Source organism: Myxocyprinus asiaticus, chromosome 37 (assembly GCF_019703515.2).
Source record: "Myxocyprinus asiaticus isolate MX2 ecotype Aquarium Trade chromosome 37, UBuf_Myxa_2, whole genome shotgun sequence".
NCBI classification, from domain to species: Eukaryota; Metazoa; Chordata; class Actinopteri; order Cypriniformes; family Catostomidae; genus Myxocyprinus; species Myxocyprinus asiaticus.
Window position 1 is genome coordinate 23,012,758 of NC_059380.1, and position 20,828 is coordinate 23,033,585.

Here is a 20,828-nt window from a genome sequence, read left to right on the forward strand (position 1 = left end):
TATGCATTTTAAGTAGTAAATAAATGTGGGTGTGTCCTATCTTTTTCCTCACCAAAAATTGCATTTTTATTAAGTACATTTTTATAAATAATTTTAAAAAACATTTCTTCAGTTTTATTAGTTTATTTATATTACCTCCATCTCTCAGTATTGTTAAAATGAAGATCTAATGTCCATATGTTGAAAAAAACAAAGGTTTTCATGGGGTGTCCTATCTTTTTCACATGACTGTACATGTAGATGAGTTTAAGAGTTTGAGTTCCATTTATTTTGAACTAGATTGTAACTGTATTTTTGAATTTACTTGGCAATAATGGATAATTGGTTGAAATTATGCTCCTCTTATTACATAATAATGTAATTTCAGAGCAAATACATAAATATCACGATATATAAGATATATGTATATGTATAAAATATTGCCAAAAGGCTGAAATCTATCGAGATATCTTTTTTTTTTTTTTAGGTTTATCTTTCACTTCCCTACTCTGTACTGCAATCAATAAAAATGGTTGAGGGACAGTTTTATAAAGAACCGAATCACTTTCCTATACTGCAGCATATTGCTCCAAAGATGCTGATGCTATTATGATATCAGAGACAAGAGCCAAATATAGACTCCCATTGTTCAATACAGGTCTTTCGGTATATTAATAGGTCTGTCAGTGCTGCTCTTGTAGACGAATTTAGTCTATTGATTTGTCAAGCTAGGCTGATATCACCTGCAGTGATACACAATTTACTAGATATAAAATCTTGTCTAAAGATAAACTCATGGTTCTATCCTAATGTCTTTTGTGGTTGAATCAGCTGGAATTACTCACATAAAATCAAAAGGACAGGTTTGAAGTTTTCATGAGTGACTGATATAAAGAATGTCTATGGCTGATTATCTGTCAATGCCAAAGTCATAAATGGTTTAAAAGGAGGCCTAAATATTGGTAAAGTTGGTAAAGAATGAATTAGTCAGAAAGACTCAAGTTATCATTTTATACCAGTGTAACAAATTACTCGCTGCATCTGTCAGAGTGGTTACTGAATTTACAGCTGACTCATTTACTAACTCAGTGTTTTTGGCAATGTGTTGTTAAAGATTCACAAATTTTTTTTTTTTTTTTTTTTTTTTTTACAAATGTTTAATGAAGAAAAAGTTGCAAAAAATATTGTTTTGGTTAGTATGTAGTTACAGAATACTGTAGAAAACACTGCTTGAGCCTTTAACCACATGGAACACCCTAGAAACCACCTTCCAATGCTAGTAACTCGTTAACAATCACCTAGAACACCTTAGCAACCGCATTGCAATTTTGTTGTTTAATGTTTTAATGGTATTCTATTATTATATTCTGCATTACTCAGTTTTTACATTTTTTGTAAACCTGTTTTATTTTTATTATATTTTATTTAATTTTGCAAAGGAAAACTGTTAAAATTATATTAAAGGTATAGTGTGTGTTTTTTTTTTTTTTTTTTTTTTTTTTTTCACTTCTATGAGACACCATAGTTTGTAGACAGTCCCTAAATAAGGTCTTGTTCAGCTTCCTGGATTAGAGACAACTGAGTGTGTTCAGAATTAACAGGCTCATTTCTCTGGTGCAGTGATGCAGGGAACAGTCCCTTTTACGAAACCAATAACATCCTGCATGCGCATTGTTATACTCGCTCTCTTATTGTACTTTTCGATAGGAGGACTTTTAAGCCGAAACCACAGCTAAATCCTGTTTTCCTGGTTAGGAGCAAAAAGAAAGTGCAGGTTATCATTAAAGGAAAATTCAGGGTTAAGGACAACTTAAGGTCTATCAACGGCAACTGTTGCATGTTGCCGATTACAACAGAAAATAAATTCTCGTGCCTCAGTTTGTAAAAAGACTGGAAAGCTGCCTGCAGTTATGCATTAAAATGGAAGCCTAGCAGGCAAATTAAGAGCTGGCCAGGGTTTGAATATACACATTCAAGTACTGAATTGGTTCTTGGTACTACTTACTAATACTGCAAAAAGATTGGCATTGTTACATTTTATTTCAGTATGGACCTGGTACCGAATTCTGGTAGTTTTGTATTTTAAACTTAAAATTCTTAAAGGGGTCATGACATGAGAAATACAGTTTTCCTTGATATTTTGACATATGAGGTCATTTTACTATAAAAACATACTGTAAGTTTCAGAACTCAAAACTTCCTCCTTACTGTAAAAAGAGCATTTGTTGAAATCATGCTGCCAAAACAACTCATTTTCTACTTCCTCCACATTGTGATGTCCCACTGTAAAGACCTATTCACACAAAGTCAGTTTATTTCTGTGTGAATGTTCGTTTCGAATGAGCTTTTGACTCGGATCAATGGATTCCTATCGTGCTATTCACACCGAGTCCGACAAATCGTCCGCCGACAATCCAACGTTTTTTTTTTTTTTTTTAACGGAGAGTGGTCTGATTTTCTTTTGCTTCGGACTGCGATGAAAATTGACTGACCAATGAGATAAGGGGCTCTATTTTCGTGAGCGCGCAATGCGCAGTTCTACACGCAACGACCGTATGCAAAGTCTTATCCAATTTTCGTCAGAGCGCTAATTCTAATCGCAAATTTCATGCCGGTGCAAAGCACAATTGGGCGTGGGTGGGACTGTTTGCACTATTGTGGGTGTATGTGTGCAAACTGTGGGTGTATTGTATGTTAATAAGGTGGTGCAGAGTGCATTTTGCTATTTTCCCAAGAAATAGGTTGTTTGGAAACCACGTCTTAACTCAGCGCAAAGTTTAAACTCAGTTCCTGTATTTGCAGTTTGGAGATTTCACCAGCAGGTGGTGATAAAATGTATGTCCAAACTCTGAAAATATAGTGGAATATCAAATTATGACCCTGACGATCAGACTTCGTTGTCTTATATGAAACAAAAATTTATTCAACTATTTATAGGTCATGGTTTATTTTTCGGTTATTATTATGTATACATTTACATTGTATTTATGGTCTAATTTGTAGGCCTAAAGGTATTTTTCCATCTGTTGTCGTAGAGGGATTTTTAAGTCACTGCAAAATGGGATGGTGGTAGAAGTTGGCCAACACAGTCACTATTAATACTAGCCATGATTTGTGTCAGTAGATGAAAATTATTAAATGATTAATAGTACTTACATTCTCTGTAATTTAACAGAGCCTACATTCAAATTCAAAAGAGAATACATTTTTTATCATGCGTATAAAAGAAGTGTGTTACTGTCATAGAAATTTGCCCGACAATCATCAAGGATGGTCATTAAGACGTAATTTTCAATTCTTCTAATTCACTGCATACAGTCTGTTCACACTACCAACTTATTATGGATGTGATGTCTTGGTTTATATTGCTGGTGCTTGAAGGAATGAACTATATAACAGGATGCAGATGGTGGAATAACCAGAGAAGAAACACAGAATTAAATTGTACTTAATCCAGCTCATTTGCGCGTTGCACATGCGATATCGCCAAACCTACTTGCGGCTAGATTTAGCTCATGCTTGCACGAAAATACCAAAAGTTCATGGCCATGCCCACTGACTTTGTGCTTATGACTTATGGCATAGTGCTGCGCTTAGCGCTAGACATTTTTCCAGAGTCGCTGCAGCTGCTCAATCCAGCTCGTTGGTGCCGCTGATCAACTGGGAAACACCAGCAATGGATGTGAAGCTGATACAAACCCCTGAAAATGATATTTTTCAAAATAAATAGTTGCAGTTCATGAACACTTTGTACTGCAAACGTTTCATTTTTTACAGACTCGGTGTGAATAGACCTTTCGTGCAATTTACGTGCTGTAAGTTATTTTTTATTTTTATTAAATGACATGCAGAAAGCGTCCCTGTTACCTGTCAGATATCACTGAAATAGGTGCCATGAAGTATCACACCTGTAAATGGTGGGGTAAAAGATGTCCACTGGCTGTGGTCAGATTCTTTATTTAGCAATCAGAAGACTTTCTGCCTGTCAATCATTGTGCATGTTCACAGGACAGCCCATATATGCTTGTATAAGTGCCGGTACGGTGTCCTGCTCTTGTGAAATGCTCAGGGTTGAATAGCAAAGTGCTCAGGGGGACCCTCCGCCTCCATCTGCTATAATACAATGATCTCCAAGTGTGTCCGTGTGTGCGCACATGTGTCTTTGGTGTGCAGGGTTTTGATATGAGGGGGCGTGGCTAATTCAACGGTCTGGTGGAAGTTCCAGAACTGCTAAAATCGCTTACAGCACCTTTAATACTTAAACTTCTGACTTAACTTATTTGTAAATTTAAAAGGTTTTGCATTTGGTCAGATGCTGTTAGTTCAGTTCATCTCATGCCTTACTGTATTCTGCCACAGGACACAGCAGGACAGGAGCGCTATAGAACAATCACCACTGCCTACTACCGCGGAGCCATGGGCTTCATCCTCATGTACGACATCACCAATGAAGAGTCTTTCGCTGCAGTGCAGGACTGGTGAGTCAAATAAACATGCATGACATCTTTCTGCAAAAACTAACTAGTAAGGAATGCTGACAGGTCCAGCTAAAAAGAGCTCCTCAAAGTTTATTAGACGAGAACAAAAGTAGAGAATAATTTAATCATGTCTCCTACAGGTCCACACAGATTAAGACATACTCATGGGATAATGCCCAGGTGCTTCTAGTGGGCAACAAGTGTGACATGGAGGATGAGAGGGTCGTGGCCTCAGAGAGGGGCCGACAGCTCTCCGAGCATCTCGGTGAGTTTGTTTACTTGATTTATCCCTACTTTCTATGGTTTGATAATTGTAATGATTTTGGCAAACACGTATTCGCTATATTGGGCTCCATCCATCACAACCTAGTGAGCTACTTTGCTTTTTTTTCCCGCCTAAATACACAGCTGCCTGGTAAATCACCTTAAATGAAAAGGAACCCCCTAAAGGACCGATTTGGAATGCTTTACATAGGCAGAAATTCAACAGTGCTCCTCACACAAAGCACACAGATGACTCGACTCACAACTGATTTGAACAGTTTGTTGTTAGCATGTTGCTAACATGAAAATAAGCATAAAGTACATAACACACACAAATATTGGTTAAAATTGACAATTTGTAATGACAATGAACTATTTTGTGATCCATACTTTTTGTTTTGAAATAATGAAGTATGCATAATCAACATTTCTCTCTGATTTTGTTTACTAAGCCCGCCACAGTGCATTATGGCCTTCTGTGCAAAAGATGCATGCAATGCTGCCTTAGAATTCAGCCAAAAGATGACTTGTGATTTAGCTTTTGGAACAACATTCGCATTGGGAGAGTCTTAAAATGCTGCCTACGTAGGCCGTTCACATGGTTTTGGAACAGAGCCTTGGTCTTGACTTGGTTTCTTTTTTTTCATCCTCAGGTTTTGAGTATTTTGAGGCCAGTGCCAAGGACAACATCAACGTTAAACAAACCTTTGAGCGGCTGGTAGACATAATCTGTGAGAAGATGTCGGAAAGCCTGGATGCTGCTGATCCCGCAGTGACGGGAGCCAAACAGGGGCCACAGCTCACGGAGCAGCCCGCCGCGCCGCACCAGGACTGTGCTTGCTGAGCACCCCCCAAGCTTCATCTGCACTGCCTTGCACCAACACAAAAAACGAGTTTAGGTATTTAAAAAAGAACAAGAAACATAAAACCCTCAATTTCCCTTACTGCCTCAACTGGCCACGCCCTCTAGCCCCTCCCTTGCTCTGCCCTTTTACCCCTCTCCCTCTCTGAACTCTTAATGAATTCTCATTTTCGACATGCCAAGCTTTGGAATGATTTTATTCAACGTGCAATCCATTCACTTTTAAAAGGAAAGCCATAGCACCCTTCAAGGGTTTTTGATCAGGCCTAAAATTATGATTTAGCCCGGTTTAACTTTTAACCTTATAATTAGGCCTAAGTTTAAATTTTAGCAGTGTGTGTTTAGGACCAAGATTTGTTTCATTTAGGCCAGGCCTAAGTAAACTTCAGGCCTTATGTTGGCATACTTTTAGCATGTTTCAGTTTTCAATGCCTTCATTTCACTTTATACAATAAAGGGATAGTTCACCCAAAAATTTATTTCTCTCATTATTTACTCACCCTCATGCCATCCCAGATGTTTATGACTTCATTTCTTCTGCAGAACACAAATGACGATTTTTCGAAAAATTTCTCAGCTCTGTAGTTCCTCACAATGCAGGTAGATGAATGGGTGCCAAACTTTTTTAGCTCCAAAATCCACATAAAGGGAGGATAAAAGTAGTCCAGTGGTTAAATCCATGTGTTCAGACATGATATGATAGGTGTGGGTGAGAAACAGATCAATATTTGTCATTTTTATCATAAATTCTCCTCCCTGCCCGGTAGGGGGCGATATGCACAATGTGAGTCACCAAAAAACAGGAGAAGAAAGTGAACGTAAAAAAAAAAAAGACTGAAATATTGATCTGTTTCTCACCCACACCTATCGCTTCTGAGGATGTGGATTTAACCACCAGAGTTGTCTGGAGTACTTTTAAGTTGCCCTTATGTGGATTTTGGAGCTTCAAAATTTTGGCACCCATTCACTTGCATTGTATGGACCTACGAACTGAGATATTCTTCTAAAAATCTTAATTTTTGATCTGCAGATGAAAGCAAATCATACACATCTAGGATGGCATGAGGGTGAGTAAATGATGAAAGAATTTGTATCTTTGGTAAACTAACCCTTTTAGAATTTTTTTTCTGCTGCTGTTCCTGTCCTTGAACTATTTATGAACAAATATTTAAAAAAGGAACAGAGAGAGATTTCTGTATATTTGTTCCAAATGTGTACATAATAAAAACAGTGCAGTATTTAAATTATACATGTAGAGATACATATATAAAATGTTTAGTTTTCTTTGAAAATTATTCCAAAAATATAAAAGAACGTTAGAGAAATGCTGTTGTCATGGTAATTCTTAGCAGTGCTTGTGACAAACCTTTCTTGCTTATTTGTACCTGTGACATATTGTATCTTGTTCACTGCCTTGCTTCATATAACTTCAGTCCAGGGACTGGAACCCAGATATCATACACAGACATTCCTTAATGTAAATGTGCATGTAAGGAATTAAGCCATTTAGGCACATAGTGGTAAGATTCCTTTCTAACTGCTTGGTTAGGTCTTGTCAAGTGTATTTCTAGTCAAGATTAGTTTAATTTGTGCCCATGCTGTTGCTTCTGTCACTGTAGCAGCAGAACCATACATTTGAACTAGGAAATACCAACAATACTCTTATTATATGCTCTTTACTAAGACTTTGCCTAGCATTTCTCAAGATTTTCTAGAGTGGCGTGTACTGTGAAAGATTGCGTGTGGCACTGTTTAATATCAGGCCTGCAACTGTAATGCAAAAATCAGCATAAATGCAAAAATAAATAAATAAATAAATAAAAGCCCATGATGAGTATTAATGTTTACATGTGTAAGACCCTCTCAAATTATTCCTGCATCTTTCCTTTGCTATTCTGAAAACGTACTGTAAATACATTTGGATCTTTGGTTTTAAGTGTGGACTGTGTTGTATCGATTCTGGGTTTAAAAATATATTAAGAGATATAAAGAAAAAAAAAGGATATAAAGGATGTTCTGTACCTGCTATTGTGTATGCCTGCTTGTGAATGAATGTGCCACTTTATCACAAAGCAATACTAAAGAAAATACCATTTCATGTGTTATAGATTATTCATTACTCTGTTAACGTAAAACATTTTTATGTGTGATGTAATGGAAATGTCATGGTTTGAGTGAGTGGCTTAAATCCGGATTAGGACGTTCAATGGTAAACCAAAGGAGGCAGACAGACTGACTATATACTGTGCAGTATCACAGGGCCCAGGACAACGTTGCTGGTTGTCCCCTACCGACAAGTGTCGTGAATATCAAGAGTGAGAAAGATATGCATTTTAATCTTTATCAACATCACAGGTCACCCTGTAAGGTAGCCTCTCTACCATCAGATCAGTTTAGCAGGATGAAGATCTAGAGTTTGTTCTCCATTTCCTTCTTTCTTTATCTAAAATTGTTTTTTATTTTGTGTGCATGCTGATTCATGCTTTCCATTGTGATTGTTTTTTTTTTGTTTGTTTTTTTCTGATATTGGAGTGTAATGTATAAGGAAAAAACATAATATGCAGTAGTAAGTGTACTGTATTTACAATAAGGGGTTTGGTGTCAAAGTGTCCCGTGGTGAAATTAACCAAATCAACTGTCTATGTTGTGAAACTGACTTCTAAAAAAAATAAAGGTTTGTGCTGTTTACTTGAGACAGTGGTCGTGTTTCACTGTGACACGTCCTCATAAGTTCAGTTTTGCTTGTTTCTATTGATTTGTTTGGTCAGTGTAGGACTGCCCTATTATCTACAAATAATGTTTTTTTCATTGAAATAACCACTTGGAGGGAACTGAAAGTTTAACCTTTTTTTTTCTGTGGCTGTTGACCTAAAAATGGCTGCACTCCCTCTGGGAAATCATGTTAGGATGAAGGCTGAATCAGCTGTTGTCATGGTAACAGCCAGCGATGCAAGTGCTTTGCAATGAAATCCACTGATTGGCTGGGGAGAAAAAAAGAAAAGAAAAAAAATTGATTGTTTACCGTTAATTATACTCTTATATATCCTAGGTCTCTAAAATACTGTGCACATTTAATCACTGGTTATAATACTCATATGAAAGCACCAAATTTCAGATCTGATATTGAGGACTTGGAGTGACACTTAAAAATGAAGTGGTGAAATAATGTATTAATTCAAACATAAAAATAAATAAATCACTTCTTTAAATGGACAAATTAAGTGACATTTGTTTGATTCATTGCTTGCTTAAATATAACAAAATAATGATTTTAAAACAAACATTTAAAACTGTTTATTTAATTCATATTTCGAAATGTAGTAAAATACAATAAAATATCAAATAATTTTTCAATTAAAATATTAAATTGCCGTTTTTTTCTTTCTATCAGATAAGATTTGTTCACCAATTCGTTTGGTGAACGATTCGGCAAATTACATCTTTACACCAGTAGGTGGTGACAAATGAGTCATTACTAGCTATGTTTCCATCCAAGTTGTGAATTTACTCTATGCAAAAAAACATAATATTAAAAAACAATGTGAGAATAAGGACGTGTTTCCATCTCAAGTATATAAAAGAACAAAACTGTCACTTCTGGAAAAATTGTGGCCACTGTGACTTCTATTAATAAAATACTTGTATTTTCAAACACACTCTACAAAAACACTAAAGAACTTTGCATCATGTCTGGGAGCGACAGCACCTCACAGTTTTGTGAGCACTGTGGGTGCGTTTCTCCATCCTTACGACTTTACCATGCGGATCTATAATATATATTTTTCAAAAGTGTTAATAAACCTGCTTTTTGGCACAGTTCAAGTTTGTAAACTCAGCAAAAAAGAAACATCCCTTTTTCAGGACACTGTATTTTAATTATAATTTTGTAAAAATCCAAATAACTTTACAGATCTTTATTGTAAAGGGTTTAAACAATGTTTTACATGCTTGTTCAATGAACCATAAACAATTAATGAACATGCACCTGTGGAACGGTCATTCAGACACTAACAGCTTACAGACGGTAGGCAATTAAGGTCACAGTTCTAAAAATTTAGGACACTAAAGAGACCTTTATACTGACTCTGAAAAACACCAAAAGAAAGATGCCCAGTGTCCCTGCTCATCTGCTTGAACGTGCCTTAGGCATGCTGCATGGAGGCATGAGGACTGCAGATGTTGCCAGGGCGATAAATTGCAATGTCCATACTGTGAGACGCCTAAGACAGCGCTACAGAGAGACAGGAAGGACAGCTGATCGTCCTCACAGTGGCAGACCACATGAAACAACAGCTGCACAGGATCGGTACATCCAAATAATCACACCTGCGGGACAGTTACAGGATAGTAACAACAACTGCCCGAGTCACACCAGGAATGCACAATCCCTCCATCAGTGCTCAGACTGTACGCAATAGGCTGAGAGAGGCTGGACTGAGGTCCTTACCAGAAATCACCAGCAACAATGTTGCCTATGGGCACAAACCCACCTTCACTGGACATGACAGGACTGGCAAAAAGTGCTCTTCACTGACGAGTCGTGGTTTTGTCTCACCAGGGGTGATGGTCGGACTCGTGTTTATCGTCGAAGGAATGAGCGTTACACCGAGGCCTGTACTCTGGAGCAGGACCAATTTGGAGGTGGAGGGTCCGTCATGGTCTGGGGCGGTGTGTAACAGCATCATCGGACTGAGCTTGTTGTCATTGCAGGCAATCTCAATGCTGTGCATTACAGGGAAGACATCCTCCTCCCTCATGTGGTACCCTTCCTGCAGGCTCATTCTGACATAATCCTCCAGCATGACAATGCCACCAGCCGTACTGCTCGTTCTGTGCATGATTTCCTGCAAGACAGGAATGTCAGTGTTCTGCCATGGCCAGCGAAGAGCCCAGATCTCAATCCCATTGAGCACGTCTGGGACCTGTTGGATCGGAGGGTGAGGGCTAGGGCCATTCCCCCAGAAATGTCCAGGAACTTGCAAGTACCTTGGTGGAAGAGTGAGGTAACTTCTTACAGCAAGAACTGGCAAATCTGTTGCAGTCCATGAGGAGGAGATGCACTGCAGTGCTTAATTCAGCTGGTGGCCACACCAGATACTGACTGTTACTTTTGATTTTGACCCCCCCTTTGTTCAGGGACACATTATTCCATTTCTGTTAGTCACATGTCTGTGAAACTTGTTCAGTTTATGTCTTAGTTATTGAATCTTTTTATGTTCATACAAATATTTACATGTTAAGTCTGCTGAAAATAAAAGCAGTTGAAAGTGAGAGGACGTTTCTTTTTTTCCTGAGTTTATTTGACTTATTTGCTCTGCAAACTCTATGCAGGCTTTGAATTTTCTAGACACTGATATTTCAGAATGACCAGAGCAACATTTCAGATGCAATGATTGGTCCGCTTATGAACGAATTATTCAGTCACATGAGTTTTTTGATGTGCATCTTGTATTCCTAATAAATTCAATAGGAGTTTATTCGGTAAATGTGTTTCCATCATAGTTTGTGCGCATTTCTTCTTATCGAATAAAAAATGTATCCACCTCAACTGAACGTATACGTTTTTTAGGCACATTTTGGAGATTTTATTCTTATCTTGGTGTTTCCATCCAACAGTTTTAAGGCGATATCCCAAAATGCGCATAAAAATATGGATGGAAGCCCAGCTATTGAATCATTCGTAAAAGAAAAAAAGAAAAGAAAAATGCCCAATTTCATTTAATCAAAATTCATCCGGCCACTTTCAGGTCAGCAGATCCTTGTTCACAAACAGGACTGATCAGCTCATTTCATTTTTGAACAAGAATTCTTGTTGCCTCTACAGACAGAGAGAAGAACAATGTTATGCATTGCATTTAATTGTGTAATGGAGCCATAAGATTTTTCAGAGAGTTAAATTGACTTTGCAAAATGATGCGAAAAATGCATTAATATTAAGGAAAAATGCAATGTTGCCAGGATTGCATTTCAGTGTGTTCAAAACACAAAGAAAAACAATCACGTTGCGCTCTGCTTTTAGTTGACACAATTAATGCATGTACATATCACAAAAGAAATAGCAAATGTGCATTGCTTTTCAACGTGTAAAATTTTTTCAGACATAAGAGAAGACATTGTGAGAGTCCTCACAAATTAACAGCAATTGCAAAATTTAACAAAAATCGTTTATTCACAAGTGCATTATACACAAGTCAAGTGAGACCATAATTGTATTTTAAAGTACAATACAAAAAATAAAATTAAAACAGAGCAAATGTGAAAACATAAGCCAAAATGCGAGTTAACTGAAAATAAAAACAGTCTGGTGAAAATGGAAGAGCGTCTTTACATCATGACTTGTCCAAATTAAAATCTTCACAGAGATCCAGGATATCCATTTCAAATTAAACTCACTCTTTTGGTTGATTATCAAGCTGAGGAAGTAGATGATACAAAACATTCAAATCAATCACTACATATACAGTGAAAAATTCTCATGACAAAGGTTCATTCTGTTTTTTCACCCAAGACCTTAAAAAATAAACCCAGTGCAAAAAAAGCTGTTGAACAGAATTTGAAGCATGGACTGAAACTTTTAAATTAAGTTCTAAAAGAGACAGACGGACCTTAAGATGTTAATGTGTGCACATCAAGAGACCTGTAGAGGTGCTCTGTGACTGAAGCGAGTAAAATTCTAACAAATGAGTGGGGGATTTGTAGTAGGTCTAGTGTTAGTGGTTGACACCTTGTGGTTTTCCAGGCTTTTTGTCTTGTTGCTGTCCACGGCCAGTTCCCGGCATACCTCTTCCACGGCCACCAAAAACACCTAAAAAGACCAGAAGAGACTAGTCAATTTCCTGTGTGCACTTCCAAATTGTGACCTCAACTTTCAATGAAATAGTCTTCTCAAAAATTAAATATTGTCATCATTTCTGCACCCTCAATGCAATAGTAGAGCATACCAGTGAGTCCTGTGATAAATGATAGCATGTGATAAAAACAAACTGTGATTTAGGGCTGACAATCTAAATGATATTTTGTTTTTTAACTTGAATGCTAAAAAGAAACTTTTTCACATTTTAAAAGACATTATTTCATTTAGGGGACAAAAGCTACAAAACATCAGTGATGACCAAATATTTAAATCAACGTTGTCTTCTAAATCCACAAGAGGGTGCAATGAATAAAAATAAAACCAATAAACAATTGTTATATTGTTTATTGTAAAGAATATACCTGGCTGTTACCAAAAGTGCTGTCCATTTTAAGCTAAAGTGCATACAATTAGAAAACCTTAAGCTTGAACCAGTCCATACTGTCAAATCTTAAAGGGATAGTTCACACAAAAAAGAAAATTCTCTCATCATTTACTCACTCTCATTCCATCCCAGATGTGTATGAATTTCTTTCTTCAGCAGAACACAAAGATTTTTAGCAGAATATTTCAGCTCTGTAGGTCCATACAATGCAAGTGAATGGTGATCAGGCCTTTGCAGCTCCAAAAATCACAAGAAACACAGAAGTAATCCAATAAGACTCCAATAGTTAAATGTCTTCAGAAGTGATATAATAGGTGTAGGTGTAGGTGAGAAACAGATCAAAATTTAAGTCATTTTTTTTACTCTAAATCTCCACTTTAACTTTTACATCTTAAGGTGAAATTTAAAGTGGAGATTTAGAGTAAAAAAAAAGGATATTGTTGTTTCTCACCCGCACCCATTACATCACTTCTGAAGATTTGCATTTATCCACTGGAGTCTTATGGATTACTTCTCTGTCTCCTTTGTGTGATTTTTGGAGCATCAAATGTCTGGTCACCATTCACTTGCATTGTATGGACCTACAGAGCTGAGATATTCTTCTTAATATCTTAATTTGTGTTATGCAGAAAAAGAAAGTCATACACGTCTGGGATGAAATGAGGATGAGTAAATGATAAGAGAATTTGCATTTTTGGGTGAACGATCCCTGGGTAGCTCAGCAAGTAAAGATGCTGACTACCACACCTGGAGTCGCAAGTTCGAATCCAGGGCATGCTGAGTGACTCCAGTCAGGCATCCTAAGCAACCAATTGGCCCGGTTGCTAGGGTGGGTAGAGTCACGTTGGGTTAACCTCTCCGTGGTTGCTATAATGTGGTTCTCACTCTCGGTGGGGCGCGTGGCGAGTAGTGCATGGATGCCACGGAGAATAGCGTGAGCCTCCACACACGCTAGGTCTCCTTGTTAACTCGCTCAACAAGCCACATGATAAGATGCGCGAATTGACAGGCTCAGACGCAGAAACTGAGATTCGTTCTCCGCCACCCGGATTGAGGCGAGTCACAATGCCACAATGAGGACTTAGAGTGCATTGGGAATTGGGCATGCCAAATTGGGGAGAAAATCCCCCCCCAAAAAAAGAAAACTTCTTACTGAAATTTTTTTCTTTTTTCACACCAAAAGTGACCGTATCACTTTAGAAGACATTAATTTAACCACTGGAGACGTATCGATCTGTCTATGATTTTTGGAGCTTCAAAAGAGAAATCGGCATTCACTTGCATTTTAAGGACCTAATGAGCTAAGATATTATCCTATTTTTCTTCAAATATGTTCTGGTGAAGAAAGAAAGGCATACACACATGGGATATCATGAGGGTTTAGAGTAAATGATGACAGAATTTTCATTTTTGGGTGAACTATCCCTTTAATATTATTGAAATAAACTATAGAAGTTGAAATAATTTTGCAAAATCACTGGTTTCCATCATCTTTCCTGTCGACGCCCCTTACAACGTAACATCTTGGAAACTCTGTTATCATCTAGAATTCTGAGTTTCCCACTTGTACGTACGACCTCGCTGGACCGTTCATGTGCTCGGAACTCGCAATTTCGATATTTCTGATTCCAATTGAAGGGCACATAAATCTCATCTTACCTCTTCCAGCTCCACCTCCTCTTCCAGGTCCTCCACCTCCTCTGCCCTTTCCCTGTGGCTTGTTCTGCTGCATGCCACCTCTGCCACGCCCCTTAGAGAGCACTTCCTCTTTCACCATATCTATGATCTCATCAGGGATTCGTAAGTATTTAATGGTGCTTCCTCTGATGTAGCATTCCGGCATCCTCCAAAACTTATCTCCATCCTGCAAATCAGAACAGGCAGACAACATCCTTTACATTTCAGTCACAGATCTTGAGATCTCTCAATCATGTTTTGGTTTCTTCAATATCAATTATGCTTAAAACATCTGAAAGAAGCCTTTACAGATATATGATGCAGTTTGATTGTTTGTTTGTTTTTTTTACCCGTGAGGTGCAAATAACTTCTCTCAAGTTTATGTTCATCCAGTTGTCACAGCTGACCAGATGGCCGTTGTATGTCTCACCATTCTTCAACTCCACCAGCTGAAAACAAAGAATTAAAACACAATAAAACCTGTAAAATTGACATTTAATTTTATTTATGGTGCAAGGCTCAACAATACAAAAGCTTATGACAATTTTGGGTGAGTTGCCGAAACTGTCAGTTGCCCTGTTGGGCCATGGGTACGTTGTCACTGCATCTTAAAGGAATAGTTCACCCAAAAATGAAAATTCTCTCATCATTTACTCACCTTCATGCCATCCCAGATGTTTATGACTTTCTTTCTTCTGCAGAAGACAAATGAAGATTTTTAAAAGAATATCTCAGCTCTGTAGGTCCATACAGTTCAAGTGAATGGTGGCAAGAACTTTGAAGCTCCAAAAAGCATATAAAGGCAGCATAAAAGTAATCCATATGACCCCAGTGGTTTGTATCTTCTGAAGCAATATAAGTGTGAGTAAGAAACACATCAATATAGTAAGTCCTTTTTACTATACATCTCCACTTTCACATTCTTCTTTTTTTTTTTTTTTTTTTTTTTTGGAGATTTGCATTCTTTGTGCATATTACCACCTACTGGGCAGGAAGGAGAATTTATAGTACAAAGGACTTAGATGTTGATCTGTTTTTCACCCATACCTATCGTATCGCTTCTGAAGACATGGATTTAACCACTGGAGTCATATGAATTACCTTTATGCTGAGTTAATCCATCTCAAGTGGTCTAGCATAGGTTGCTTAACCATTTTTTTATTTTCCTTATTTTTTTTTTAGTGATTACCTGTATGTATTGGTATTGCAAAACCACCAGTTTTTTATTTTTATTTTACTTTGTTTAGCCACGGTGGCCATCTTTGTGTCATGGTTCATGACAAATTTTGTTTCTCCAGATGTTTGTGGAAACCTCAATATCTCAGCTCAGAATGGTCCTTGCTCCTTGGAACAAAAACTGATCTCTAGAGCACATTACAAGGTACATGTACATAAATAAACATTTTGCACATTCTTGTTCCTTAGACTTATAACTTAAGTCCTATTTAAATTATGAAGATTGCTGAAAGTTCCACTTTTAGGGTCAATTTATAATGGGAAGGGTTAGAGTCTCAGTCCTACATTTTTTAGGGGGTACCTAGGAAAGAATAATGTGCATGCATAACATGCCAGGTTTGAGACATCTCTTACTTTTTTATGGGGCCAGAAAGTGCAATTTTTTTTTACATTTCCCCTCAATTTCAGGTTGATTATCTCTGGTGGGGGACCAGATAGGAACCTGAAATTTCCACAGTTGTAAGTCTTCTATGGTAGTATACTGCTGTAAAAAGTTGAGTTTGAGATTCCACTGGTTACAGAGCTAGGGCTAGTAGAAATCTGGGGAAAAACCTACATTATTCTTGCATTTTTTTAAAATGAACAGATGTAATAGCATTACAAATAATAAAAATGAACAGTATTTTACAGTAATTACATTTATGATTGACCAAATTTCAAGCTACATGTTTGATTAGAAGCTGTGAGATTTCCTCACTCAGTCTCTCGGAAATGTTGTGGGAGTGCCCGTGGCAGTAGTCAACTCAGCAGGTGTCAGTTTTCTGAGAACATTGTTCATGGGAACCCAAGCTTTGTTCTCAGTAGATATCTTGACTGATGATCTTAGTCCAGGTGGGTGGAAGAATTGTACAAAAATATCACAGTTTTCCTCACTGATGTCCTCAATCAAGCCTAACCACCACTGGTCATCATAGACACAACAACACAGTCATTATTCCGTAGGATCAGGGGAACAAATTTCATCACTGCATGTTCTTCAAACTCTTGCGATGGCTGAGAAACTCAGCATTAAAGACATACCATTTCATTGCTAATGCTCAGTCTCAGTTCCTTAAAGACAGAAAGGCAAAACTTACTCAGTCTGAGCGTATTGTCCTCGGTGACTTTTCGGAAAATTATTAATTCATCGTTCAAGATGAAGTCCAGAGTCATCACTGGGTGAACCAACAGGCCACACTTCACCCTTTTGTTTATCATTTTAACAAAAGGGAAAGAATTCAGAGCCACAGTGTTTGCATCATACGTCAATGGAACATCACTGAACCTCTCCCTGGGACAGAAAAGATTCTCTTTTTTTCTGATGGATCTTCAAGCCAATATAAAAACAAGAATAATTTTGCTAATCTGTGCAACGAAGGACTATGGTATAAAAGCCGAATGGAACTTCTTTGCAACATCCTATGGCAAAAATGCATGTGACAGGGTTGGAGAAACAACTAAGCAGGAAATAACAAAAGTCACTTTGCAGAGGACAACAGAGGGTCAAATCTTCACCCCTGAAGATATGTTCCTCTTTTGCAATGAGAAGATTAAGGGATTTACATAACATCTACGTCAAAAGCGAGGAAGTAACTGAACTTCATGAACTGAAACTTAAGGACAGGTTCGATAAGTGTGAGAGAATTTCGAGTTACAAGAAAATTTCACCGTTTTGAGGCGGTATCAGAGAGTACTATCAGGTGCTTCTTTGCATCTGCATCACAAGGTTTGAAGAACATGCAGTGATGAAATTTTCCCCTTAACCAATGGAATAATGTTGCTTGTGTCTATGATGACCAGTGGTGGTTAGGCTTGGTTGAGGACATCAGTGAGGAAAACTGTGATATTTTTGTACAATTCTTCCACCCACCTGGACCAAGAACATCAGTCAAGATATCTACTGAGGACAAAGCTTGGGTTTCCATGAACAATGTTCTCAGAAAACTGACACCTGCCGAGTTGACTGCTGCCACCAGACACTCCCACAACATTTCCGAGAGACTGAGTGAGGAAATCTCATGGCTTCAAATCAAACATGTAGCTTGAATTTGTGGTATGTCAATCATAAACATAATTACTGTAAAATGCTGTTCATTTTTATTATTGTAATGCTAATATTAAATCTGTTATATTAGATCTGGCTTAGTGGTTAAGGCTCTGGGTTACTGAGACCCAGCACTGCCAAGATGCCACTGTTGGGCCCTTGAGCAAGGCCCTTGACCCTATCTGCTCCAGGGGCGCCGTATCATGGCTGACCCTGCGCTCTGACACCAGCTTAGCTGGGATATGTGAAAAAAAAGAATTTCACTGTATATGTGCAAAAATGTATAATGTGTGATAAATACAATTATTAAATTAATTATTATAATTATAAATTATTATTGTTCATTTCTCAAAATGCATGAATAATGTAGGTTTTTCCCCAGATTTCTACTAGCCCTAGCTCTGTAACCAGTGGAATCACAAACTCAACTTTTTACAGCAGTATGCTACCATAGAGGACTTATATCTGTGAAAATTTCAGGTTCCTATCTGGTTCCCCACCAGAAATAATCAACCCGAAAGTGAGGGGAAATGTTAAAAATTGCACTTTCTGGGGCCTGGGTAGCTCAGTGGTAAAGACGCTGGCTACCACCCCTGGAGTCACTAGTTCGAATCCAGGGCGTGCTGAGTGACTCCAACCGGGTCTCCTAAGCAACCAAATTGGCCCAGTTGCTAGGGACGGTAGAGTCACATGGGGTAACCTCCTCGTGATCGCTATAATGTGGTTCGCTCTCAGTGGGACGTGTGGCGAGTTGTGCGTGGCCACCGTGGTGGATGGTGTGAAGCCTCCGCACGCGCTATATCTCTGCGGTGATGCACTCAACAAGCAACGTGATCAGATGCACGGGTTGACGGTCTCAGATGCGGAGGCATCTGAGATTCGTCCTCTGCCACCTGGATTGAGGTGAGTCACTACGCCACCACGAGGACTTGGAGCATATTGGGAATTGGACATTCCAAATTGGGAGAAAAAATTAAATAAAAATAAAAAAATAATTGCACTTTCTGGCCCATTAAAAAAAAAAAATAAGAGAAGTCTCAAACCTGAAATATTCTGCATGCACACTATTCTTACCTAGGTACCCCCTAAAAAATTAGGACTGAGACTTGAACTCTTCCCATTATAAATTGACCCTAAAAGTGGAACTTTCAGCAATCTTGATCATTTCATTAAGACTTAAGTTCTAAGTCTAAGGAACATGAATGTGCAAAATTTTTATTTATGTACCTTGTAATGTGCTCTAGAGATCAGTTTTTGTTCCAAGGAGCTAGGACCATCCTGAGCTGAGATATTGAGGTTTCCGTAACCATTTGTATAACCAAAATTTGTCATGCACCAAGACACAAAGATGGCTGCCGTGGTTAAAGTAAAATAAAAATGAAAACTGGTGGTGCTGCAATATCAATACATACAGGTAATCATTAAAAAAATAAAAAATAAATAAATAATAAAATAGTCAAGCAACCAACTTTACAATTATTGGACCACTTCAGATGGATTGACCCTGCTGCCTTTATGTCCTTTTTGGACCTTCTGAATTCTGGTCACCATTAACTTGCATTTTATTGACCAACAGACCTGAGATATTCTTCTAAAAATCTCATTTTGTGTTCAGCAGAAGACAGATAGTCATACACATCTGGGATGGCATGAGGGTGAGTAAATGATGAGAGAATTTTCAGTTTTGGGTGAACAATTCCTTTAAGTTTGTTGATCATGTAACGGTGTTTTTATGCCTTGCAAACTTAAAACGATTAGATCTGTGATGTGTTTAACGTTGTTGCGGAGTTAAACTGATTTAAATCAGTTGCCACCGTTACGCTACCTAGCTGACTAATAATGAATTGGAGGACTTGTCGAAAGAATGAATTGTGACAGTCTTGGAGGCATACGTTGAAAATTACAAAACAAATCAGTATTGTCTAAGCCAGTTTAAATATCCCTAACAAAATAGTAGTGTGCCGGTATAGTGGTGAAGGGAGGGTATACTCCATCTTAAACAGCATTTTACTCGTTCTTTTATCATTATTGCGCATGCGCATTGTATGTTTAGTTGAGAGACTACATAAAATATATGCGCTTTTAAAAATTCATTTGTCACACCGCGTAGAAGTATTCTCAATAACACAGTAGCTCCATCGTGGTACTTTCCTCTGGGTGAAGAATTCGTTACTGTACAGCAGTTCAGGGTAAAATTGCTTCATACTCACCATCGGGTGGTTCTGCGCAGTCTTCAGTAAAGATAACGGGAGCTGGAAGAGGAGAAATCAATGAGCCGGTGCTGCTTACAGAACAACACGAAGGAATAAGAGCTGATGCTGGCATTATAACTTGTGCAGAAAACCTCATCTGTGCTGTAAATGGAGCACGTGCACCAAAACAGTCATATTTTGCGCGCGGCACACGTGTTTGCAGAGGTGCGTATCCGTTTTTGGGGTATTTTGGTTTTAGATAACAGGTGATTTTAAACACAGCAAGCGCGCCACAAACAGCTTTGCTGATTATTTGACTACTCATCTTCGTGATTATGGACGTCTGCTTACCATGTCAGCTGAATTGGTCAATCTTTTCTTTCTTTGTTTCAAATTGTTTTCAATTTGATCTGTTGAGTTTTTATATCGCCAGTGTGTGTTGTGAATCCTCCTTAGAACACAAGGCAGTCGAAAAGATTCCGTTCAGTTATTTACTTCCCGGTGAAACCGGAAATTGTCCGAATAAAGGTTCCCAAGTACGACTGTGACTTGTCGTGAGAGCCCTTCTATCAGGAGAGCCTACAAGGTTAGCAAAGCAATGCATAACGCGACGGTCCCATAGACATTATATGGGCGGAACACTGGCGAGGAGACCAGCTATACTAAGTTACAACTAAGCCTAGTTGTGGCATAATGGGCACCAAGTCACAATTTATGCACTAATAAATATTTGAGCGTTGCACCATTAAACGTCAATGAACATCAGTGAACTCATGTTTTGTGTGACAGGCATCAGTCCTTTCAACATACAGTATGATGTTGGCATTTACACTCGTTTACATTTACAGGAGAAAACATTATGTGAAAAACGTACTACTT

At 38.0% G+C, this 20,828-nt stretch overlaps 2 protein-coding genes across 6 annotated transcripts in view; one reads left to right on the forward strand and one right to left on the reverse strand.

Annotated features, from left to right (window-relative positions):
- Window positions 1-8,276, forward strand: part of LOC127427679 (ras-related protein Rab-3A-like) — a 33,002-nt gene extending 24,726 nt beyond the window's left edge. The window contains exons 3-5 of the mRNA XM_051675410.1: window positions 4,339-4,457; window positions 4,598-4,722; window positions 5,375-8,276. Of these exons, the coding sequence (XP_051531370.1) occupies window positions 4,339-4,457; window positions 4,598-4,722; window positions 5,375-5,565 (435 nt within the window). The 3' untranslated portion in view covers window positions 5,566-8,276. The remainder of the gene's footprint in view (window positions 1-4,338; window positions 4,458-4,597; window positions 4,723-5,374) is intronic.
- A 3,457-nt stretch (window positions 8,277-11,733) lies between these two features.
- LOC127427685 (U6 snRNA-associated Sm-like protein LSm4) lies at window positions 11,734-20,609 on the reverse strand. 5 transcript variants are annotated; one of them, XM_051675420.1, is made up of 6 exons: window positions 15,688-18,034; window positions 15,157-15,193; window positions 14,849-14,947; window positions 14,481-14,685; window positions 12,308-12,388; window positions 11,734-11,996 (listed from the first exon to the last, which is right to left on the reverse strand). In XM_051675420.1, exons 1-6 carry the CDS (start codon window positions 15,774-15,776, stop codon window positions 11,992-11,994), a joined length of 516 nt encoding a protein of 171 aa, XP_051531380.1. In that variant the 5' UTR covers window positions 15,777-18,034; the 3' UTR covers window positions 11,734-11,991. The 5 variants fall into 5 exon arrangements, with proteins under 5 accessions (XP_051531380.1, XP_051531381.1, XP_051531379.1 ...); XM_051675421.1 differs by lacking the exons at window positions 15,157-15,193; window positions 15,688-18,034 and adding exons at window positions 19,968-20,009; window positions 20,301-20,589 and having other exon boundaries at window positions 11,734-12,388; XM_051675419.1 differs by having other exon boundaries at window positions 11,734-12,388; window positions 15,688-18,012.
- Between the last annotated feature and the right edge of the window lie 219 nt (window positions 20,610-20,828).

Excerpts from the sequence above, each read along its gene's own strand:
- LOC127427685 (XM_051675419.1), bottom strand. The coding sequence starts at position 15,776 with ATGAACCATGACACAAAGATGGCCACCGTGGCTAAACAAAGTAAAATA. Across the intron at positions 15,194-15,687 it reads TGCAATACCAATACATACAG|AAGAAAGAAAGTCATAAACA; the intron begins GTAATCACTAAA and ends TGTCTTCTGCAG. Across the intron at positions 14,686-14,848 it reads AAGTTATTTGCACCTCACGG|GATGGAGATAAGTTTTGGAG; the intron begins GTAAAAAAAACA and ends TCTGATTTGCAG.